Source organism: Semicossyphus pulcher, unplaced genomic scaffold, assembly GCF_022749685.1.
Source record: "Semicossyphus pulcher isolate SPU_LCO1_2020_fin unplaced genomic scaffold, fSemPul1.0.p SCAF_8, whole genome shotgun sequence".
NCBI lineage: Eukaryota > Metazoa > Chordata > Actinopteri > Labriformes > Labridae > Semicossyphus > Semicossyphus pulcher.
In genome coordinates this window covers 18,471,694-18,497,364 of record NW_027211759.1, presented here as the reverse complement: position 1 = coordinate 18,497,364, position 25,671 = coordinate 18,471,694, and the positions used below count along the sequence as shown (strand labels likewise).

Below are 25,671 nucleotides of genomic sequence, written 5' to 3'. Positions count from 1 at the left end.
CGTGGCTATTCTTAGCTTCATTCACAGTGGCAGCAGGGACACAAGACGTGGGTAGCATACTTCTACCTCCATTTCCCCTTAACATCTATCAAGGGAGTGAGTTTGAGAGAGATTTGACCCAGTGTTACCTCCCTCCCTAGCTTCCCCTCCGTCTGTCCATCAGGTCCTGCCCAAAGAGAGATAAAGCCCAGAGCTGGAAAAGGGTAGAAAAAGAGTAGTGTAATTTTCTGGCATATCTAAGAGGAAGGAGGGCAATAAGCCAAACCATAACTACTCCACACATGATCCAGCACCAGTCTGAATCAATACACACCAGTTAGACACCCAGTCGTCTCTTAAACTACCATCTAAATTGCTAAAGCACATATGCTGGTACAAGCTAGCTCTTCCTTTAGTAGAGCTACCCCCAGTGCAGAAAAGGGGGCGAAAAGGAGTGTGATTGTGATGTAACAGGAGAATAAATGTTGTTTTGGGGACGCTGCATAATAAATTGGATCATAGAACAATTAACGTTCACTCGGGGATAGCCAATTTTCAACCTTGTGATTGGTTTATTGATCTGCTCCCCCTTTGTGTTAACTCTATTATATAGCGTCTTTTTTTTTTAGTCTTTCCCTTTCCCTGTCCTTTTCTTCTCCGTTAATTTTCTGTCGCTGTTTCCTCCTACCTTTTCGCTCTCTAAGTCTAGTCTAAGAGAAGCCTGGGAATAGATGGAGACGTTAATATGAGCTGAATCACACTGAGCCTCTGCTACAGGTCTGGGCTTGATATTCTTTGTGTTTGTGCAGGGGGTGGTAGACACCTTTCAACATTGTAATATTATCTCTGTAACCAGAGAGGAGAGGCCACAACATTTTGATATCTGTCTTTTTTTAAGAAATGGAAGGCTGTTGTTTCCTTAACCAACAGAAGGAATCACCCAATTCAGTGAAATTTCATGAGACAAGCTCTCTGACTATGCAGCTGAACTGAAATGGTATGTACAGTGGCAAGAGCCCTCAAAGAGCCTTTGAACACGATCCTGGCAGTCAATACAGTAGCACTGCACTCTCTTACCGCTGCCAATGGGAAAAGGAGACCCTCTGGCAATTTACACACTTCCAATAAGCTGCACTATAATAGTGCTCTGTTACATTCCCCTTAACAGCAGGGGAGATCAGTGTCTACTATTATAACCTCAGTGAAATGAGTGTGTCTTAGCAGAGCTCAAAGGTAAGAATGTATCGGTTTCCACTCGTGCTGCCTTATCGTGGTTGGCTCTCTACTGAGTCAAACATACAAATAAACACATCTTAATTGCTTTTGGTTGAAGCTAAAACCCTACAGCAAGCTCTGCAAAGAAGCTAATTATATCTGTTAGTCATCATTTGGTTTGAAATTATAGTGATCCACATTTAGGATCTTAAACATGTTGATGTGCAGACTCTCTGCGTGCTGTTTAAGCACAGTGCTATAATTTTTCAGAGATGATGTACATAATGTTTTCATTCCCACTGGAGCTGCCTGCTCCTCAATCTTAACTTGATTTGGTCACATGGATGCACATTGTGCACTCAGAGGTTGTAATTAGTCATGCGTTATGGAAAAGGCTTGATAAGCCTCGCTGGGACTTTCAGGGAAAATTTACAAATATTTTTTGATGTTATTTATTATGGAATTTTACACCTTTTAATGACCTATTTTTAAATATCTGTAATTGTCAGTGTGCGATACAAGATAAACTCATGTAATTGCTGAGAAGTTGACTCAAGTCAAGTTAAATCAATATAACTGATATGTGTCTAAGTTTGTGTGTCTGTGTCTCATATCTCCTTGGTGACTGACGTGAACTGTAGATCTTGTTGGCATATTCAGTCCCGACTGTCAACAGTAATGGAGAAGTGGACTTTAGTTGATATTTGTTGTGAATGCCACTGTGTGTCTTTGGCTGTTTATGTATGCATAAAACACATAGTGAGAGAGCCCAATGGGAAGAAGAAGGCTGGAAAAGGAGAACTTGCCCTTGACTTCCATCAGTTCATATATGTTAATGGTTCACTTTGTGCACACATTAGTGCATTCAGGTCATGTTCGACACATGTGTCCTAGTCTTTTTTGTGAGTCTTACTCACAACTGGAGTCGCTCTCAATCTTAAGGTAATCTTCAGAAGCAGCAGGAGAGAGGTTTGTCACTCAGTACCTCCCCTGTAATTCTAGTGGACTCCACTCTGGTTTTGTCCTCTGCATCTGCATGCAGAACGTGTTTGCACTTATTCCGTAATCACGGACAAGATTGGATAGTCAAGTGGCTCCTGTGGCCAGTGTGCTGTAACGGTGGAGCAATCAGACCTGTGTGTGATATGTTTGCATGTGTCAGGACTTTGTGCCGCACTGGTTCCTGTTTATTGTTACATCTTGCTGAAAATGATGCTGTCTGATACAACAGCCCTGCAATAAGTCCTTTCTTTGTAAAGGTATAATGTTTATTTTTCATCATAATATTCAAGACTCTAGTTTGTTTTGCTGTTGTGTGATAAGTTGCAAGTATTAAGCCTAAATATGAATAAAGGATTTATTACAGGGCTGCTTCATTGGTATGTATTAGTTTTAGCTGTACGAAAAATACACAAGATATTAAATGCTAAATTAACTGTACTTATATAGCGCTTCTCTTGTCTTGCCACCACTCAAAGCTGCTGTTACACTACATGTCACCTTCACCCATTCACACGCTCATTAACACACTGATGGCAAAGGCCTAAGTGCCAATCTCCAATCAGATCTATGCCCATTCATACCTGATGGCTATGCCACAGGCAATGTGGGGTTCAGTGTCTTGCCCGAGGACACTTCGACATGTGACTGTAGCAGTCAGGGATCGAACATCCAACCTTCCAACTGAGAGATGACCAACTCTACCACTGAGCCACAGCCGCCCATATTACAAGCTTATGTTAAGATGTACAGTACATTCAGTTGTACATATTGATTGTACAGATGTAATTTTAAGGAGTATCATGGGTATTCAAGTTTTCTGATGTGCATTAATCCTGTATTTAAAATGAGTCAAAGCCCGTTCTGCATTAACTGTTTATTGTGTATGTGGAGAAGTGTTGAGGTGAGAGGTCACTAAAATTTGGAACCATTGCATTTTATAAAATCATCTTATTTTAACACCAATAGAATTTAAAATGTGTTTAGTTTGCCTTTTGACTCTTTCACTGTCGTTTCATCATTACATTTCATACATTATAACTACATCAGTGACTGACTCTACTGTCTAATGATGGCTGGAAACATCGACGTCTCCGTGTTGTGTTCACACACCTTTTCATATAATTTATATCCACCTTGTTAACCCAACAAAGAGTGAAACCTGCCCGTTACTATACCTGATACATTTGTTTAGAACTGTGTGTTGCCTAGACAGGGACAGAGGGTAAAGGACAATAAGTGATAAGTGATTTTCATAAATGCTAATCATAGCTAGCTCCTTGTGACACCTTTTATGATTGCAGACTTTAACAAACAACATTCAATCCAATAGTTTTATCATCTGTTCAAAACAGAAAAGTGTAAGTTGAAATATTTTAGAAGTGAAGGACGATTTGAAGCAAATACTGGTGGAATGGATCGCCATGACAACCCCAAAACCATCTGACGGGGGCTCCAAAGCCGGACATCACCACAGCGCTGCCCCTGACATGTGAGAAAGGCAGGTTGACAGTGACAAGAAAAAAGGGGGTTACATCGGATGAAAAGCACACAAGGGATATTGGCAGGTGATGTGTGAGTATCGTGACATGGGTTCAGACATGCCTCCAGCAGACACACTTGAGAGAACAATCCAGCCATGGCACAAAAGAGCCTTCAGCTCTTTCTGATCCTGTCATTCCCGAGCTCTGTCAGATGACTCTTGGCTATGTGGACAGGTAATAAAAACCCTCTGACCATTTTCTGCTCAGTGACAGCACCTCATTTGGTCATTTGAGTTTGCCTCCAGTTATCCAAGACCGTTTAAAAACCCTTTATGCCTTTAGGGGAAACACTGAATACTGCATTTTTGAAACAGTTATTCGGTAGCATATTTATTTATATTCTACTACTGTTTATGTGGTATATCGGAAAACATTTGGCATGTTTGATTCAGCAAATAGCTTCTGTATTATATAAATGTTTTTCTTGGACAATGAGAGTTTGAATAAGTGATTAATCTGCCTTTTGCAGTGGAATTGATCCAACAAACTGAGGCATTGCTACCCACCTGGGAGGATACATGTGTAGTGAGAAGCATGTCATCACACACAGCTCTGGTTGGAGGGAATTTATATGCTCAAAAAACTTTTAACCATCAGGCCGTATTGGCCAGTTTGAAATTTTCAGCAAGTTTCCTTGGCAACCAGCAAGGGTGCACTGCTCCTTGGCACACCCTGAGAGTAACTGGCTGATGATATGCAAATTCAAGGAAACAGAAGCTAAAGTGAAAAAAGAAGAGGCTGAGAGGCAGGATAAATGCGCGCTGGGAAACAAAAACATTTCCTTCTATGAAATCTGTCTAAAATGTGTCCTGCATGTAGGTTTACAGTGTGCTTGCTGACTGCAGACGTCGTGCTGCACCTCTCTGATGAGGTTGTTAAGATGCAGGGTAGTCCTCTGTGTCGTGCTGCTGTGGTCCTACACGAATTGTTGCAGACAAACAAAGTGTACATTTAAAATGCAGCGTGTGTAAGAGGGACTGAGGCAGACAGAGTTTGGCATAGAGATAGTCGCAGAGAAGGCTGCTGAAGAATGCATAGGTAGCAACACCTGTTCCTAAGTACTGTACATCTGTTGTGTGTGTGTCGTGCCCCGAGCATCATGTGTGTGTGATGGTATAAATTTTTTTATTTCTGAACAGTTTCCAGTTAGGGATAGTGACTTTCTCTGCTGCATGAACTGGAAACCTTTAAGTTCCATCTTTAGTTGTAAGAGACAGTTATTACTTTAGTATTGTTAACACTGTATTCCCATCTGCCACTTTAACCACCTGAGATACACAGGAGTTTAGAGAGGAGAGTTCAAGAAACTTTTGCAGTCACCCAGTGCCACTGACGCACAGTTTGCAGGACAAACGAGGCCCAATGCTGCCAGTGGCCACTGACCAGTGATTACAGCCTGCTAGCTCTTTACAGATTCAGGTCCAGGGTTCTCTGCAGATGAAAGATACGGTTCCTTTGAGTCTCACCATTTAAAGCTGCTCAATTTCAAGCTGTTAGAACTGCACATCTATAATCTCTACCCCTTTGTCTGGCTTATAGGCGCACTAATACACTCCCTCTTTTTCCTTTTGTGGTCAATTATACAAATATACATCAGCCCTCTTTACAGTACAACCTCTTTCTCACTATCTCTCTCTTTGCTTTCCTCTCTTCCTCAAACAGCTGTTTGCAAGTGATGCAAGAGAAGGCCCATAAAAGTCTTTCTTTCCTTTAATCTGTACTGCAGTAACAGGAACATTTCAAATTGGCATGAAGAAAATATACTGTATAAACTGTATATTCCAGTCTGTAACTAACTCTGGCATCATTCTGTAGATATCTACAGGCCTGCACTGCTGTGGTGCCATGACTCATAAGGAATACACTTGTTAAACTGTTAAGACCTTGAAGTCTCGTAGAACATCCTGACTCACGTGTCAGTCATGATATTTGGCACACAGAATGTACGATAATTTCCTATGTCTGGTGTCAGCAGCCAAGAAGTTGTTAGGGTTACACTGGTCTTATGCTTTTGAGGAATAACAGCAGTTTACCCGTCTTTTTTGTATTTTTTGGTCATTGTGCTTTATGATGTAAGGGCCAAAATCGTCCCTTTGTAGGATTGAGATTCATGTTGTGCTACTGCTACATCACTCAGCAGATTACCCCTACACACTTCCTATGCACTTTCCTTAACAACATGCCCCTTCAACACAAATTAAGCTCAACTATTCGTATCAAATGATCAGCATGAATCACGCACCATTGTCCATAATTAGAGAAAGTCCTGCCTCAGCATTTTCTGTGCGGAAAGTGTGTAGAGTGTGTCCGCGCCGTGCCTTTCAAGGTGTCTGAATCTTGATGGTAGCCCATTAATCCGAGTTAATTGAATCAATGCCGTTTTTCCCTCCCTGTCTCAGGGGGGTTAGACGGTTATAGTTCAGATGTACACCCTTGGGTGTTATGTTCATTTTATGCTATGGGATTTGGAGATTGACTACAAAGTCTACGGTGTGTATATAGAGCCACAGTTAGTTTCCTGTAGACAGTAAGGCTTAAGATTAAAGAGAGACGTGTTCATGGTATTTAAATGGTAATACCCTCTATCAAAGAGATAGCGTGTTAACTGCTAAGAGTGAGCTGCGCTGTAGGTTGTGATTACCAAACATGGTCGGACTGTCTTATTCATTCAGTCTGACTGTTATGGACACAGTGGAGTGATGCTTTGTTATGCCTCCGCGCTGGCGTGTGGCGGTGTCCGTCGTACGTACGTCCCATTCTTGCGAACACGATATCTCAGAAGCGCCTTGAAGGAATTTCTTCAAATTTGGCACAATTGTCCCCTTGGAGTCAAGGATGAACTGATTAGATTTGGCGGTCAAAGGTCAAAGGTCAAAGGTCACTGTTGACCTCATGTCCATTCTATTCTTGTGAACGCAATATCTTAGGAACGGCTGGAGGGAATTTCTTCATATTTTGCACAACTGTTCATTTGAAGTCAAGAATTAACTGATTTTGATGGTCAAAGGTCAAAGGTCAAGGTCACTGTGATCTCCAAAAACACGTTTGTGGTTATAACTCCAGAATTCCTACGCTAATTATGATAAAAGTTGGCACAAACGTCCTTTTTTGGAATGATCAGATTAGACTTTGGTAGTCAAAGGTCAAGGTCACTGTGATCTTACGTCCATCCCATTCTTGGGAACATGATATCTCAGGAATGCCTTGAAGGAATTTCTTTAAATTTGGCACAAACGTCTACTTGTAGTCAAGGATGAACTGAGTAGATTTTGGTGGTCAAAGGTCATAGGTCGTCACCGTGACCTCACAAAACATTTTTGTGGCCATGACTCAAGAATTCATAGACTAATTATGACAACATATCACACACATTTCTAATAGGTTAAAATGATGAAGTGATGACATTTTATACCCAAAAGATGAAAGGTCAACTTTACTGTGACAGCATAATGCTTCACATTGTCACTCCAAATCAATTCTTATAGATTTAGTCCCCAAGGTACTTGTATGAACCCACCCTTTTCACTCACTGGGTGACAACCAGGACAGAGGGCCTCCTGTTCCTCTGGTAATCCACAACACGTTCTTTGATCTTGCTAATATTGAACTTAAGGTGATGATAATTGCATCATGTGTCAAAGCTCTTTATCAGTACTCTCTCCTCCTGTGGAAACATAGTCTCTAGGTGAGGGCAGCATATTTCTCACTGGAAACTATTCACTGGAATCATACATGTCGCTATAGTATTAACTTCCGTTTCGCCAAAACATACACTAAATACATTTTGACTCCAAACTCTAGAGTCTACACAGACAGAAATGTTACTTCAACTTGACTAGTGTGCTGAGGCATACAAACATAAGGCGATAGTTTATATTAGTTTGTCCATAGCCAGGTGTGACCTCATGACCTGTTCACTTCTACCAGCAAAGTTTCATGGTCGACTCTTCCCACGCACTGACGGGAGGATGAGAGAGAGATGGTGAGAGAGTTGTTTGTTTGCAGCACAGGTGTCTGATTATATTTCACTTTTGCAAGATGGATGCTTACTGGGGCATTTAATTCAAAGTTGATAAGCTGGTTTTAATATGCTGAATTAAATGTGTTATTAATTTTTTATTTATTTCAAAGTCAGTGCAGCTCAGTAAAGGCCAGGCATTTGCAGTTTTAATTTGGTCTTGTCCCAGAAACACCTAAAAAAGAGCCCCTAAAAAGGAAAGATGAAACATAAATGAAAGAAATAAGAAAAAGATATACAGGCCAGCTGCCAAACTGCCTTTTCAGCACTTGCTTTAAATACTTAGATTAAAAGATTTGGCAGAGATCCATTGCTCCGCTCGTTAGCATATAGCTAACGAGGCTAATCCGAGAGGAAAGGACTTGTAAATTATTGGCAAACCACACTCAAGTGACCGTGTTGTCTGCACACCGATGAAAACATGTCTGTGGCAGTGTGCTTCTCCATCCTAATTTGTCACTGCATATAAGGAACTTGTGAGACAGTGACTTTTTTTCCCCCACTTGTGATCATCACGACCTCAGAGTTGAGGAAGTTATTATCGGCAACATGAACTGAAAGCCAGGTTCATTCCTCTTAAATACTCCTATCATATACTATTATCCACTTCAGCAGGATTCAGCTGAAACTCTTGGCAGTCATGAAATAAAAGCTATTCAGTTTGTTCATTAGAGGTTTAGTCACAGCGGAAAATATGCCCTAAAAAGGAGAAGGATCTTGAGCATTGATTACGTAGTTGCTAATGAATAAGCTTTTTTTTTGTGTCTCTTTCTGTTGTTTAAACTGCATGCAAGGTCATGCTGTTTGTCCTCCGTTACACTCTGGTACTTATCTGACAAGGGTGTAAGATAAGCTCTCCCTGGCTTAAAGTTTCTGGAATATTGTTTTGTTGATTGGTACCTGAATTTGTACCTCTTGAGGCTGACGTGTTGTTGTTTTTCTTAGATCCAAAAAAGGCAGATTGAGCATTTGTTCACTTATTTGAAGCTGTTGATCAGGCAGTGTAGATAGAAACAGGCCATGGTTGGAGTTAGAAAGAGTTAAATCTGAATGCTTCTCTGGAAAATTAGGTTTAACATATTTGTTTGCAGAATATTGACATAAACATATTGTAGACAGAAAACGACAGAGATAAACAGACTCGGTAAGTAGGCAGTATGAAGACAGAGAGAGCGAGTCATTCACACGTCAGGCACTAACATGTGCTACCTTTTGCTGCTCATCTATTTTTAATTGCTGCTTCAACTGTGTTATAAAATATGGAAGAGTGAGAGATGAAACAGTATTAGTTTGTATCGCTGTTGCTGAGTCTGCTGCTGCTGCAGCTCCTGCAGGATCCTCAGATTGAGGAAGAGAAACATATGCACCTGTTATCGTCTTGGACTCTGGCCAAACGGATCCAAAGAGCAGAGAGCCAGGGGAGGAAACGAGGAGAAGGCTGGGGCAGTTCGTTTAATCTGTCTGTCACTCAAAACCAAACTCATTCCTATGTAATTGCACGCACCTTGAAAATGCGTAGGTGCATGAGTAACGTACAGCAGAGTGTGGCAGCTTTACTCTCTGATTTACTCATCCTCTGTGTGATTCAGGAAGCAAGAAAACAAACACACGTTAGCTCTACTAGTGATCTGTATTATGCCTTTGGGGCATTGGTTAGGCCTCTTAGCTCTTCCCAAATCCAGTAGGAGGCTCTGCACTGTTAATTAGTGCATATGTCATCTGGGCAGCGACAGCCAGAGGTCTTGGGAGATGGAGACAGGGCTGTGTGAGAGTCATTACACTCCATCATCTCAGCACCTCTCTCTTCTTTCACTTCACTTCACCACTATGCTTCACTCTCCTTTCTCTTCTCTGTCGATGCATCACTATTTGCCAAAAGGCAACAACAATGTCCTGTCTCCTTCTATTGTGACTGGATGCCATCTGTGCCTTCAGAGATACGATAGTCATGTCCTGCTCCGCGCTCCATGCATCATCCTTGATTGCATAATCACGAACAACTGCACACAAACAATGCATGTTAATTAGTCCGGCACTTTTGGGCCATGTTTTGAATTCAGATGTGGAATGATGTAATGTGTGTTCCTGTTTGTTTCAACTTAGTTGACCTGTTTAAACCTAATTGAACTTGTGTTCACACGGGCCTGTGTACACAACCCCCTAACCTGTAAACCTTACTTGTTTGAAATTCTCTCTGAGTGAGTGTAATGTGTTGTGCATAATTTCTGTGTTATTACAAAACAGAAGATAACGTGCTAATTGTGTTCATTAACATGCATGCAGAAGTGCTGGCCAGACTTAATTAGTTTGTATAGCTCGTCAAGAACTTATTTTGTTCTTTATATTCTTTAAAATATTAGTGTAGTTCCTCGCCTCTCATCTCTACATGCATACCTGTGAAGTCTGGGTAGATAGGCACGACTGGCCCTCACTTATACAGCAGCTTTTTATTAATTTCACCAAATATATGCATAGACTGCAGAGGCAGATAGAAGTCTATGAAAAACTGACCCAACTTCTCGCTTGATTTATCACCTCAGTAAACTTTCCCCTCATGAGTTTGTGGTCTTAATTGCTTGTTGCAAATCTTCTGCAAAATTGTTGTTTCAGAGTGGTTGATGTCATTTTGACGTTATCTCGATGCATAAAGAGAATCTAACACTTTTAAGCCATCTTATATAGTGATTGATTGACAACTCACTGCCCTCTCTGCCTTCCTTCATGCTACCTCTGTTTATTATTCCACCATGTGATACAAGTGTGACCTACAGTCTCTCCTCTCATCCCTAGAGTTCCTACTCTCTGTCCAATCAACCTTCATTTATTTCACAAATTTAAGCAGACAAAAGATCAAGGCCTGGCCTTTGATGAAATAGTGTGAAGGCAAGAGGGAAGCTGAAGAGAAGAGCGACATACCCCGGAGTGTCTGATCTTAACCAGAGTGTGAATGAGTTTGACATGGAAGGACATTGATCAAGAGGCACTAACTGCACATGTAAACAAACCGCAGAAGAATGCCATTTTTCATTTCTTAAGAAAAACTGCAGCTTCCGTGTCGTGACCAGCCAAGTCTCTGCAGTGTAGTGCAGCACTTCAATGACTTTTCCTCGTCTTTAGAAGTTTCTAGATGAAGCCCAGCCACAATTTTCATAAGCGATTAATTAAAGGTCAAAAGCAGTGAAAATGTACGTCCCTATCGTTTTCACAGAACCAAAGATAATTTCTTCAAATGTTCTGCTTTCTCAGACCAACAGTCCAAAACCTAAAAAGAAATTAACACTCATATTTAAGAGATAAGAAATATGATGATGACTTTAATGTGATCAATCTGTATGTAGTGAAATACAGTATTTATATTCCTCTCTGGAGGAACAAAATTGTGCTTTCTTTGCCTCCAGTGCGAAACTAACAGAATAAATGATGCAACTTTCTGTGGGACTGAAGCAAACAGTCAGACTACACATAAAGAGCATCAACAATGCTATTAAAAACATCTATAAGACAAGATGGTATATACTGTATATGTAAGTCAATAAGTGTATATAAGTGTAACATTTGTCTGCTAGATGCAGAGTGTCAGCTGCATCCCTGTGAGCTGTCCTCTTGGTTTGATTGGATTGGACAAAGACAAACTATTCCTCACATCTGCAGAGCTGCAACCTCTGAAGAAACTGTCTGTTATCTCTACACACTGTAATAACATAAAAGAATAATGCACGACAGCATTGGAAATTAGAAGCAGCGGTTACATCTCAACATTTACTCGATTCTCTTGTTGTGGCAGCTTTCCCTTTTTTTTGCTCGGGGCTGGTTGTGGCATTGTTACGCTCTGTAAACACAGGGTCAAGATCCGGCCTTCATAGTAGGAGAATGTAGTTACACATGGTTGAACATGGCATGCTAGAACGGATATCACTCACTGGCCATTGCATTGGGGATTTACACAGTGTGACAGACATGCACGTGTATTTACTCACATGCACTCGATGTGTTTTCAGGCATCAAACTACTACAGCTGCATCTGTCACCAAGAATTGTTCTGTTATATGTTGCATACATTCAGGTGTGCCAGAAAAAGTAGACCCTTCTGATGGATATTCTGACTGAATTAATAACATGAATGAGGGCTGCAGTCCATTTAGCTGAGCAACTTTCAGTACTCTGGTATAGTGCATGCTCACTCACTATGGCTTACTCAGACGCCTAATTGAATGGAGCTATCTTTAAGCTATTATTTACACCTGTGCTTTTCCTGCTTTGACATGTCTAAATGTCTGCAGCGGAGAGGGTCTATTAGTTCCTGCTTTGTTTTCCTGAGTGTATTTTCAGAGATTGCTGTGCTTACATGACGACTCACAGCAGTCAGCTGAAAAAGTAAGAGCAGCATCTGCTCCCTCCTTTCCTGACACCTCTCTGAACGCCTACCTCATCTGTCAGCTTGCTTACATTGGAAACAATGTAGGCAGTAAGTGTATCTAAGAGCACTCTAACTTAACTTACACAAACTTTTTAGCAGTTACATATAAACTCTATACTGACTGTACAGTGCAGTTTTCCGATGCGTTGGTATTGTCCTCAACTTTCTTGTCATTTTGTTGTTTCTATTGAACAATGAGCATCTAGAAACTTTTCTACTCCATCTTTTAGATTATTAGTTACTTGAAAATAAGAATTTCTGTGTCTTCCATACCTTAGAATCAGCTTTCTTCTCCTACACAGAAACATTTTCATCTCTCATTAGCCTGCACTCATGCACCGTCATGTTTCGCTGCAGCAGACCAACATAATAAGAACCATATTCTGGCTCTGAAGAGCGGCTACTGCAGTGACACCTCACCCCTAAATAGCACTAAATCCCAGGGCTGCTCAATGAATCGAACTTTAATCTCAATTACGATTTTGGCTTCCAACAATTTGAAAAAAAATCTAGTTAAAACGATTATTTTGCCGCACTCTGTTTCGCAATGACGTTCTTGTTTTGTCCTGGGATATAAATCCAGCGCACCCCTCAGCAGTGACCTTTTCCCCGCCCACACTCACTGGCCAGGCTGTAGTGGCATGAAGTTCAGTCCGAGCCAAGATGACGGAGAGAGAGAGCCTTTGGTCAACAAGAAAGGTAAAAAAGTAATTCCGTTGTTTGGAAACACTTCAACAAGGAGCAGCAACAAATACTGTGCAAGATTTGTTACACGGTGGTGTCTGCACCACAAAGTAACTTACCTTAATTTTAGTTTTCATTCATACATTATATAATTCATTTTATTATTGATTTATTATTTTCAAGTTTTTCAGTTGAATGATGTTTGAAGTTCAAGAAAACACACTGTGAAAGACCCTTTTTTTAAAAGAAAAAAGTTATACGTTCCAAAATCAATGAGTAACCGTTTTCAATAATCGTGATCTCAGTTATTGCCCAAAATTATTTTTATATGATTATGGTATTTGCTGTAATCGAGCAGCCCTACTAAATCCTACACACTTATCCTGTCAGTCAACAGTCTCTAAAAGCCAACACAGTTACAAAACTGTGTTCAGACCGAATGGGAAGCAGATTTTCACCTTGCGACTGTCATTAGAGTTTAACAGTATCATTTGTGTTCACTCACATTTGTTAAACACAAATATTTGCCAAACTAAAGTTGTCCTGTCTAGCTTTGTATCACCCAGGCGCGCACATGAACTCTACTGACGCCTACGTCTACTTTTTCACTATCCTGCTTTCTCTCTCTCTTCGAGTCGGTCACTCAATTGTTTTTTTTACTTTCTACTGGGCTCACACTCTCTCCTTTTCTCTCATGCTTTAAATGTCACATCCATTCTGGCCAGCTCTGCATTGCAGTTTGAAGGCGCTACTGGAGAGAGAGGGAGGGGAGTTATTCATTCATAGCCCTAAGATAAATTATATTGTTATTTATTTGGACCTCTGGGAGAGTTTAAGTGAAGACCTCTGTTTTCAATGGCACCAAGGAACCATGGCAAAGCAGTAAAATGAAGTGTGTGTATATATGTGTGCATGTTGCACATGTGTGTGTGTAACTCAGAAGACAAATAAAGGACAATAGAAACTAAAGAGACAAGCAGAGCAGAGACAACAGAGAGGGAGATTTGGACCTGTTTATTAGAGAGACACTTGAGGTACCTGTTGTTGATCAGTTGAGCTGATTTTTCTGTTTATTAAGAACACTCTCCATAGCAATCACCATTAAATCTACTGTGGTGTTAATCAGGGTTTCATTGGACCATTAACAAATTAGGTACATTCATGCCAGTCAAAGACAATTTGCAAATTATAAAGGTTTTGACTCATTTGACACTGACAAATATAGAAAACAACCATGTGATCAACATTAAGTAGTCACAGAGCTTGTGTTTGGGTGCTGAGGGTGCAGAAGAAACATATGGAGACATATTAATGTCAGCATTCTATCCTCTATTTTCTATTGGAGGTGGGAGTATAGGTAACTCCATCCAGCTCCAAGAGATGTTTTGAGTTGATTTGTGAATTCTTGCCATTCATTTGCTTGTGTGACCTTCAACCCTTATGTGTTGTTACATGTTGTAAGTATTTATCCTAAATGCCTTTAAATCTTTCTAACTTCTAACTTTTGACTTGAACAGTGGACGTCTGTTCAGGTGGAGGTTTTATTTTTTAGCTTGAAGTCATTTAGTGTTAATCTTTAAATACACATAAAGGTCCAGTGTGTAAGATAGGGGCATCTTTTGGTAGCTATTTTCATTTTTGGCTGACCGCCGGGGTCAGCCCTACACATGGGTCTGTATGTGACTGACTGAGTAACTGACTGACTGAGAGACTGAGAGACTGAGAGACTGAGTGACGGTACTTTCACAGAGACAGAGAGAGTCACGACTCAATGGTGGACCATGGAGCATATTGGACCTCCACTGACGCGACTCTCTGTCTATGCGGCTCTGGATACTTTGTTCGGGGAGTAGGCAGAGCTGCTTCTCCGCTGCTCCTCCGCTGTCCTCACCTACGTCCGCAGCGTGCACCTGCTTCCAAACACGTTGTCATCGGCCTCATAAGGACAGTCCGTGTAACACATTGCCCACAAAAGCGCACATTGACCTGATGCGGTCGGCCACATACTAAGTTTTGACCTGGTCTTGTTACCTTAGAATGAGGTCATTATATCTGCAGAGGGAGCAAGTCTGGTGTGTCTGAGTTCGCCAAGTTGTAGTGCCATGTTTGTACAGTGGCCCTGAACAGACAAACCACAAACTGTCTCTAGAGCAGGCCTTCTGCGATTTCTGTGAGCTCTGCAACCATAGCTTCTCCTACACACTTGGGAGTGGAGGATGATGGGAACTGTTATCAGTTGGTGCAATAAAAACCTCACTGCTAGATTCCACTGAATGTTCCTCACTGCTCCCTTAACACATGCAAAACAATTTATTTTAATTTTCAGAGCTATTGTGAAAAACATTAAAAATACAGACAATGATGCTTTTTGACACTATTGGCACCGTGTGCATGCTCAGATTAAATCAGTAAGGGGTAGTAAAGGTGCAAGAGCCCCAAAACGCTAAGGGCTGGGAAAACATCTAGTGACACTTAAGTTAGGGGCCTTTCTGTGGCCTTTGGGGCTAGTTTATACTTTATATACTGTAATTAAGTAAAATGTTGTTCCATCCCAGCTTTACAAGCAAATAGTAATCTTGATTGATCAGATCAAATCAAATAAACTGATGAATCTGTGATGGAACTTTGAACCATTAACTTTATTAGTCACTGCCCTTGCACCTTAAAACAATATGGTGTTATATAACATGACATGTTTTTTGAAGTGGTTTAAAACAAACTTAACTTGCAGACAACTTTCGAGGAGACAGTAAAACATAGATTAGCAAGGAAAGCAATACGTGTCGACCCAAGGATCCACGTTATATAAACGTACATCTCGTCCTGCCACCTTGAGAAGTAAAAGCAATTATGTTTTGCAACAGAGGAGCTACAAATGTGTTATAAGATGCTTGAATTGCTTTGAAAATGCTGTGAACACGTCATGTGTACAATGAGAAATGAAACCAAACACGCACTTTCTTGTATGATGTATTGGCATTGAAAGATGACAGATTACCCAGAACATATACTAAAGTAGAGGGAATTGAGCAAACAAACAAAAAGAATAAAAAGATGAATATGTACATACATGAATAACAGGAGGATGTTTGTCTCACATGGCCAGATTACATAATTCAGGTCTCTTTTCTTTGCTATAAAGAGCTCTTTGACATCCCTGCCTTCTTTTAAGTCATCCTCTACACTGATAGGTGATGGACAGCTAGCTAGCAATTAGCATTACCCTGCCATTTGTCAAGGCTGCATGATGATGACTGTGCCAGGCTGACATGATGGCAGTGGCACAACACTTGTGTTTTCTTTTATCTTGACTTTACCCTTCACAAAGTGATTCACAATCAAAAAACCCTTCACAATCTCTAAAATGTTCTTTGATCTCTTCGCTTAAAACGATCTTATGTTACCTTTTTACTTTAAAATTATAGTCTGTTACGGCTCGCTTTCTGGAAGAAACATCTGAAGGCAAACTTCTCCCTTTAGGTGCCTTAGTTCTGTATCAGTGTGGATGCAGTGCCAGCAGCAGAGACGCCTGAGAGGATGTTGACAGAGGAAGCTAAAAAGAGTAAAAGAGTGAGACAAGAGTAAATCTCTGGGAGAGGAAAATGCAGTCTAAAACTGTAGGTAGTCCCCAAGTTGCAAAAATATACCAATTCATGCATATTGTTGCTGTTCACCATCAAATGGCTAAGACGTGTTACTTTTTAAGATCAGCCAGTTCTCCCAAGTCGCCAAATACATCTTGGGTCAATTTGTCATTGGCCAAACGTGTATCCTCTAGTGTCTCTCCTGGACGTGATCCTCTTGCTAGCTGTTTTGATTTAACACTGTAATCAGTGTGTTCTGGATGACCGTCTGGCGCTGTGGACTTTTATTCAGGAGATTGATTGATTCCCATGTGAAGCTAATAGACTGTGTTGACTGCTTTTAAGAAGTTGACTCTTTTTAAGTTATGTACCTAAGTTATCCAAGGTACGTATTAGTACTAGGGTGCTTATGTTAGCGTTAATTTAAACCCAAACCATAATCATTTTTGTTAAACCTAACCTAGTAGTTTTTGTTCCTAAATGAAGACAAGAAGTTTGTGTGCCCTAAACACAAAAAACTGTAACTGTTATGCAACTCGAACTAGTGTAGATGTCCAGTGAGCATGAAATTAAGGTTCTTCTATAGAAGCAAACGCTGTTTTTCTTTTGTTGCAAGAAAAAAACTAATTCAAACATTTTTATCAGTTCTTGACTTTGGTGATTTTCTCTATAGGCATGCTCCCTCATCCTCACTGAACATATTGGACTCAGTGTGCGACGTTGCAATTTGTCTCTGGTTTGGGTTTTCACAAACATCACTGCATCTTATATGAGAAAGTTGGTTTGTTACACAACCGTAGGATGGAACATTGGTACATATTTCTTTACAAGGTGATACATCATGAACTGCCTTCTTTTATGTTGTCCACTGACTTTCAGTGGCTGCAGCCTCCGGTCACATGGACACGTTCCTCGCTCTTGATCTGTCTTTGGTAAAAGTGCTTTTAATGTTTTTGCCCTCTCACCTTGGTCCTGACTACAGGGTCACCTTAAACTCAAGCGATTTATTAGCTTGAAAGATTATAAAAACAGAATCAAGGATCATTTGAGCAGTGAATGCTACTGTCCCTTTGCTAAAAAAAATCTTTACAGATGTTGGTGTGTTATTATGGCTTACTAAACACTAGGACTGCCAGCAACGACCTCATTTGGCGTTGTGGTAGAAAAAATGTAATTATGTTGTCATTATGTGGGATAAGTTTCCCTCCTGCCCTGACTTCCTAAATACCTATCCTGCACATGCCTGCATTGTTACAATGATGTTATTACATTTAGACAAACAGAAAGATGCCTTTTGTCGTGTTTTTCACCCTCAACGACCCCCAATAGCCGCCAGGTGACGTTGTTGACGTTGACGTTGTTACCGACTGAAGAACTCCTTTGTCCCTCATGCCATCAGGCTGTACAACTCCTCACTTAGGGGGAGGAGGTAACAGGGACAGACTCTCTCACAAGCGGTAGCCACTAATTCAGCTCACAAAGTTAATAGTAGTTAACTTCTTTTATTCAATAGTAATATTTATTTATTTCTCAAAGGGTCATATGTGCAATAAAAATCTGTCAATGTGCAATAATCTCTCACCACAGTGCAATAACCTAATACCACAGTGCAATAACCTAATTTAGTTTAATTGAACTATTACCCACTGTTTACTTGTACATTTTCTAAGAGTGTATATTTTATATATTTTGTTATCTAATTTTGTACTTTTTTATATATATATATATATATCGATAGATATATATATTTTGATCTTTATTTTTTACCCTCTGTGTGCTGATTCTTTCCTATTGTATTGTACTGTATAAGCTGCTGGAGACTGAATTTCCCAGAGGGAGTCATCCCAAAGGGATCAATAAAGTTGAGTCTAAGTCTAAGTCTAAGTCTAAGTCTTGACTGTTGGTATTTTCATCCACGGGAGGTGAATAGATGCTTGCATAATGGCCTGATAAGCGCACTGAGACAATGGCTCGGACATCGAAACTAATTATGCACACAAGCACTTATAATCACAAACACCAAGACGCACAGGTTTCTTTTCTCTTTTGAAGAGAACGGGTAACGGGAGGGCGCGAGATGGCACCAACAGTGCGCACAGTGCAGTTAGGCTACCTGCGCACGGTTCTCACTGAGACGCACTCAAAACAGCGGTTAGCGGTCTATTTATTTAGTAAAAGCTATACATGGTAAATAAGCATGGCAAGCAATCCCAAAGTAATTATTGTCATCAGTTTGGATATTACTTATTGCCTCTGAACCTCACTGAGAGAGAAAGACAGAGCGACTGAGCGTGTGTGAGAGCGAGGAGAGAGAGAGAGCACTGGGGACAGTGCACTTTACTAATTACACAACTTTTATAGTCGTGACAAAAAGCGTGATTATTTTCGCTTTAATTTCTTATTATTTTATTTACCCAAATACAAATGCTGAAATTGATGATGAGGGATGGAGAGACTTGAGTTCTGTGCGTAAAAAAAGACAGCAGGGGCAGTGCTTAGTGTCGTTCTTTTGTTAGACAAACGTGACCATTTGCGCCATCTTTTTTTATTATTTCTTAGACATTAGCGAGTGAAAATAACACATTTTACAGTTCTTATAGCATCCCAGGTTCAACCTGTTATTCGAGCATCTATTTGGCTTTGTCTGTGGGGGCTGGGTCGCATGGAGTCCTTTAGAGCACCTATAGAGATGTAAAGTGAGACGTCATCGGCCCTTAACCGGAACAAAGCACACTCTTTGAGCGCCAAAGCTGGCCAAAGTAGGACCGAAAAAGTGCTTGTCAGTTCTAGAGTTAACTGCTACATTTTGAAAGTCTAACCCAGCTTATTTGTTATTGCTTGACGTAACCTCAGAGCCCCATCGTGCCAAGCAAAATGGCAAAGGAAATCTGTTATTTATATAAATGTGATCAGATTTTGCTTTTGAAAAGCGTGTCTCCCGGACCCGATGTCGTGCCCTATAGCATGTGCTGTCTCCTCAGATACTTTACCTTGTGCTCAGTGCACAGACTCTGCACAAATCCTTGAGGTAAAGAGTTTTCTTCAAAGCCAGTATTAAAGGGGAGATAATGTCCACCTCAGGCAGCTTTTCTTTTGATCTGTGCAGAGTAAGCTGTGACAAGTAAGCACCCTATTATTTTTGTATGTGTAGTATGTGCCAGTTTTCGCTTCCTGTAATTACTAAGTGCCTCTTAAAAGTCACTTTGCGAGCTCTGACTGTTTTGATTGAGTTTAATTTTTAAGTCCTTGACGAGCCTAATAACATACAAGGACAAACACACTCACTCATGTTTATGGAAATTATCACGGCTTCTGCTTTTGAGGTGAACTTTTGAAGGTGTGACCTCTGACGTTGTGCCTGTAGGGAAAGTCGTGAGACATGACCCCTGCTGAAAGATGGAAGCAATGAATTGTTTTATAAACATCTAACCCCCGTAGTGAGTGAATATTTGTCGAAAAGGTTGATCATAGCTAAACCACATCATCACAGTAAGAAGTGGGTGCCCATGTGCAATAGAGAGATGTGTGTTTGCATAAGTGTGCCTTTGCTCCACTGCTGTGTGGCTGTGTGTAGTCGGTAAGATCTCCCCGTTTCAACAAGACCATCCCAAGAGGCCTTCTTATTCCTAAGCGTTCAGTCTCTCCGAAAGTCCATCTTTTCTCAGTGTAATGAAAAGGACAACCAATCTCAAAGTGAAGACGTAGCTTTTCAAAGCTCTGTTTGATGTTGGTTTTCGTTACATTGGAGACAAAAACATCCTCCCATCTCTTGTGTTCCCCGGGCTTTCAAGACAGACAGTGACAGCACGTTAAAATCAGTCAGCGTAAAGGGAGATGTGCTGGAGATTTTCCGACACAAATTTAATCCCCACTATTTTTGTGCATTATCCTGAAGGTGGATTTGATGAATTGATCCCACCACTAAGATGTGAAGTTATAGCTACCATCAACGTAAACATTCTCTAACGATAACTGAAATTTTAATATCAAAAGGCACGCCACAGGCTTTTATATTAAAAGGCACAAAAAGTGACACAAGGAATCTGTCTAAATATATAACAAACAAACCTAGTATGATCAGAAGCCTGGCGTTACATACAGCATGTCTGTTCCTCTAAGGTCTAAGCACGACTTAGTTTGAGATTGATTTGACTTGCCAAAATGGTAGGAGGAAATATATGTGGCTGAAAGGGTTATAATATTGAACTGCTTGTCACAAACTTTTTCCCTTCCTAAAACTAGTAGCTATGGGCAGCAACAGTGCTGCAGCTGTTTGCAGTTTTCCACAGCAACCAAACCAACTCAGAAAAAGGCCTGCCAACAGAACGATAAGGAAGAAGCTGTCAATGTTTTTATTAATAGGATTGATTATGTTAGTAGCACTGCTATTTTTTGCTATGAACTGTTTGTGCTGATACCACTTTATGATCTACCATGCTAACAAAACTTGTTCAAGTAGTCCTCTTGACATTATTACTTTAAGATTTGCAAGAAGAAATGTGGTCTGTTGGCACTAACCTGCACTCTAATCTGCAATGAAACCTGACCTTTGTGTTGTGGACCAGTCGTTTTAACATTTCCTGTGTTCAAGTGCTTGAACCCATGACTTATTTTTAAACTCACTTTCATTTCAAAATAGTCTCATGAAATAAGTGTAACAGCAACTTAAGGAACACTCAATTGCAATATTACTTCATACTAATCATCATCTTCTGCCCTGCTTATGGTTGAGCTGTGTTGAACACTACTGAGCATGTGATTCTGACTTCAACAGGCTGAGAAAGTAGACTTCCCTGAACTGGTGTCCCACATATCCAACGAACAGGACATTGCATTTCTTTTTTTGTGATTGGTTTAACTTCATCAACTGCTACCATCAGATGTGGTGTACCGCAAGGATCATTTCCTGAACCCTTCTGTTTTCATTGTAATTGTTGTGGGGACATATTTTTGCCAAAGCAACATCTTTTTTTTTTATATGCATCATTGAATGGAAATATAATGAGGTCAGTCACCTGATTGCTTTAGAAAGTTGCTTGTGTACTGTAAGACTGGATATACTACAATATTTTACACTGACAAGAAGACGAGAAGCGCAACACAAACTAACAACTTGTCCATGAAACACAGCCACTCCTTTCCGCTCACCCTAACTTTCTGTCTTTCTAAGTGTGTCCAGAGTTTAATTCATGTTTAAGCTTGAAACAGCATCAAAAGATGTTAGTTTAGTCGTGTTCTTTTCTGTTTATAATCTCAGCGATTCTTTCAGAATTCTATTTGTTTTGCACTTAAAAATGTTTCACCAGATTTTTAGATGGCTGCAGGACTATTTCACTCAGAGCTGCGTGTTTGCATTTGCGTCTGGGCATCTGTGTGTCATCATTACACAGCTTTAACCATATTGTTGTGAGAAGATGCGTCGTGTCCGGGTGTCAGACACATAGTAGTGCTGAACAGAGTAGTTGTGTGGTTTGAATCGATATTGCAGCCGCCATTCATTGATTTATTACTTGTGGGTTACACACACTCCCTCTCACCCACTCTCCCTCTTCTGTCTGTAGCTCAGGCTCCACAATGTGGTAACTACAGGGAAGTGCTCTGCTAAGCTACAATAACGTTAGTGTTTTATTCTCTGAACAGACCATAGTTATTTATTTTAAGTGTAAATTTAGCATAATATACCCAGTTTGTGAGTGCAGTTAACAGGTAACCAACCTTTATCCCATTTCCTAATATCAGTAATTACAGGAAAAGAGAAAGTACCACTGAGAGGGAGGCTACAGTCTATAAATTACACCTACAGTTGTTTATTAGAGCGAGGAAGTTAACAGAGTAGATTCTATTTTTCCTCGATTTTTCCCAAGGGCATCTGTACCTGTGAACTGTTTAATTTATGACTGGAGACAGCGTGACTGCAGCTATTGGTGTGCGTGTTAGATATTCCCCAGCTTAATGCACACTCACATGTAGACTCCAGTTTATGTTGCTGAGAAAAGATTGATTTTTCACAACCTTTTAGCTTTATTATGGTTGTGTTGACTTGAGTGTGGTAACTAGAACGGCTTTTCAGATGACCTTTGTGAGAAGTAATGGATGATGGTGAAATGCTGCCATACCTTTGTGGATTGCTTAATATAATAAAAGGCCTGACTTTTCCCCAGAGCACGACATTAGAAGTTTAATAAACGCCTCTCTGATGAAAGAGGTCCTGTTTAATATTCCAGCACAGATTTTTCAGCTCCTAAATGTTATAAAGAACACTCTTCAATATATTAGTTTGACCTATATTAATTGAAATATGCGATATTTAGAAAACTGACTTCTCCTTAACCTTTTCCCCTCTTTTGCTCTTATCTCTGCAGAAATGTATGAAATTCAATGTGGATGCTCCTATCTGGCTGTCCAAGCAGCGGATCCTGTGCACTCTCAACCAGAGCCTGAAGGATGTGCTCAACTATGGCCTGTTCCAGCCGGCTTACAACGGCAAGGCTGGCAAGTTTCTAGATGAGGAGAGACAGCTTAGGGAGTACCCCTTCCCCTCCATCGCTCCTGTACCTTACCTGGAGGTAGGTATGGATCATGTGTATGTATGAGGCTTCAAGGAGGGTTAGAGGGAGAGAGCAAGTGATGGAAAGTTAGGGGTTACTTGCCGACACACAAAATATATAATCTCTCCGTACGTGACCTATCCTCCTCCAAATAATGATTATACCTGTGGGGGAAAATCTGTTCACACATGAATGACTATCCTTTCACAGTTCTGAATTAATTTCCCTTTTTTACTAAAATCATTGCAAGGTTCTGTTGAAGCATTTGCACCATATTAAGGGCGTTAATAACAAGAGGCTGATGTTAGCAAAACCCTGGGCTGTTAACCAGCTTGGGCATGTAACGCGCTGTACCTGTCTCGGTTTTCAATCCTCTAATAAGCTGTTGTTATTAAGGGGTATAAGCTGTAGTGTTTGCAATATATGTGTATACATCATGCACACACATGCAGGCTCACACGATGGGTGTTGGTACGGGTGTGTTTGTTCTGTCCCGATCTGTCATTCAAACCTAGCAGCAATAACACCACGCTCAATGACAGCCCGTTGTCTGCAGCGACTGTCATCTCTCAGAGATAATTGTTGTGCTTGTCAATCACTGTTTCTGATCTGCGAGGCATATAAATTTGTGTTGCTGCACAGATAGCGTTGTAAAGATGTCAGGATTTTTTCCGACTGGCCATCTTCATGCTCACTATTTTATGATGTGTCAAAATCTGGAGAGTATAATAAAGATTTACTCTCCCCCTTGAGCCTCACTTTAATGTCAATCCCTGATGGGAATACTGATATTATGTTTTTTACTCGAGGTAGCCCCAGCTTGCTTTGGGAGTTGTTAAACATCTCTTTAATAGAAAAACATTTTTTTTCCCATGTTGCTTGTGTTTTTTTTGGCAACATCAACAATGAAGAAATGTATAGGTATAATGTGTGCTCAAGGTAGGCTGATTAGTATTCTTCTCTTTAGTCTTTGGTCGTCTATTCTCTTCTGTGCATCACTATTCTTTCTCCCTAACCTACTTATCATGGCATTGTTTTATTTCAGATTTCATTTCCTGCAGTCATCAAAAGTAGACCTTTAAAAACGTTAAGGTCGGAGGTTCTTTTGAGGATTTCATTCCCCTTTTATTATTTGTCAGAGAATCAGAGAGATTTTTTTTAACAAATGCTAATACAGACTTCAGAGATGTGAAATTGACAACTTGCCTTTCGTAAAGCTTTTAAGATACGATTTGATATATCACAAAAGGCTTGAGTAAGTGTCCAGTGAGTGAATCAGAATATAAACATCAGTCATTTACACTGTCGCCTACTTTGGAGTCCGACATCAGATGGGCTCAATTCCCCAATATCCCTTGCTTTGTTCACCGTTGAATTAAAACTACACTAGAAATAAAATGATAACATAAAATACATGTGAATACACAAATGTAAAAACTCTACATATTGTGTGTGTGTGTGTATGTTGGAGTGTCTACCACAACTCTGTTGGAGCACTGCATGTGTCACAGATGAGCAGTTGTCCCCTGAGGTCTGTGGTGTGTAGAGATGATTGACAGGTTTGGATCAGCAGCTCAAAGCCCCTCGGCTCTGTCTTGGATTTAGCCTGTTGACAAACTCCACACATTGGTGGTGAAAAAGACGTGCGCACACCAACAAATAAGCTTTCTTGCTACCGTCTCATCACCTTTTAACTTCTCCTTTTCCTTCCCGGTATATTGTGTTGTCAGGATTAGTTATAATCAAATTAATGTCTGAGGTTTTTTTTCTTATGACTTACACTGACACTTTGACACTGAATAGATTTTTTTTAGAAAGAAATTTCACAAAGTTTCACTTTCTGGTTATTACATAAATCCCATGTCTGTTTTAATTTGTGCAATCATTCAGTCGCACTTTTATTGTTTCTATAGTATAGACCTAAAGGTATGATAAGTAGGATTTTTCCTTGCATTTTGTCAACAACAAATTCAAACTGGGCCCCTCCTCCTGGGCTCTTCGTCACCAGAAGCTCACTCTCACTCTCTCATGCGAGAACACGCCCACCCCACAAAGCTAACACAGACAGCATCAAGGTTACCTTTACGCTAGCATGCTAGTTGCCGGTTACCGTTGCACAAGCATGCTAACCGCCGGTTAGCTTTGCGCTAGCATGCTAACTGCTGGTTAGCTTGTCCTATCCGGTTTGAGGCACCTACCTGTCCAACAGAAAGAAAGCCAACTCTGCATCGCTCTTTCGCCATGTTCACCAGTCTGAATGGGGCCCAGTTGCTAATTTGAACCACTCCCACACTCACCTATACGCTGTGATTGGCTCAGGGAATCACAACAGCGCCCCTCCTGAAAACATCCCGTGCAAAGCAAAACAACAGAATAGATGCAGAGGGAAGGGTCTCACAAGGGTCTGCACACACACTCACCAACACACATGTATAGAGGCCCGTAAGTGATGATTTACATTATATTTATAAAAGTCTAAATTATATTTTTCTAGGAAAATCCTACTCATTATACCTTTAAGCTTTAAAGGAGGAGGAGATACATTTTCAGTAAAGATGCAATTTGTGAAATGGAAGACAAGCAGGAGTGCTGGAAAAAAATGAAAGCCGTATATAGGAAGATATTTACTGATTATGTAATAGCCAAAATGTTCTGTCCCACTGCTCCCTCACTCTCTCTCTAT

The 25,671-nt window shown here is 40.5% G+C and overlaps 1 protein-coding gene across 1 annotated transcript in view; it reads left to right on the top strand.

The window, feature by feature from the left end:
• shank3a (SH3 and multiple ankyrin repeat domains 3a) overlaps window positions 1-25,671 on the top strand; it is a 143,777-nt gene that overhangs the window by 6,836 nt on the left and 111,270 nt on the right. The window contains exon 2 of the mRNA XM_069685922.1: window positions 22,803-23,006. Within this exon, the coding sequence (XP_069542023.1) occupies window positions 22,803-23,006 (204 nt within the window). The remainder of the gene's footprint in view (window positions 1-22,802; window positions 23,007-25,671) is intronic.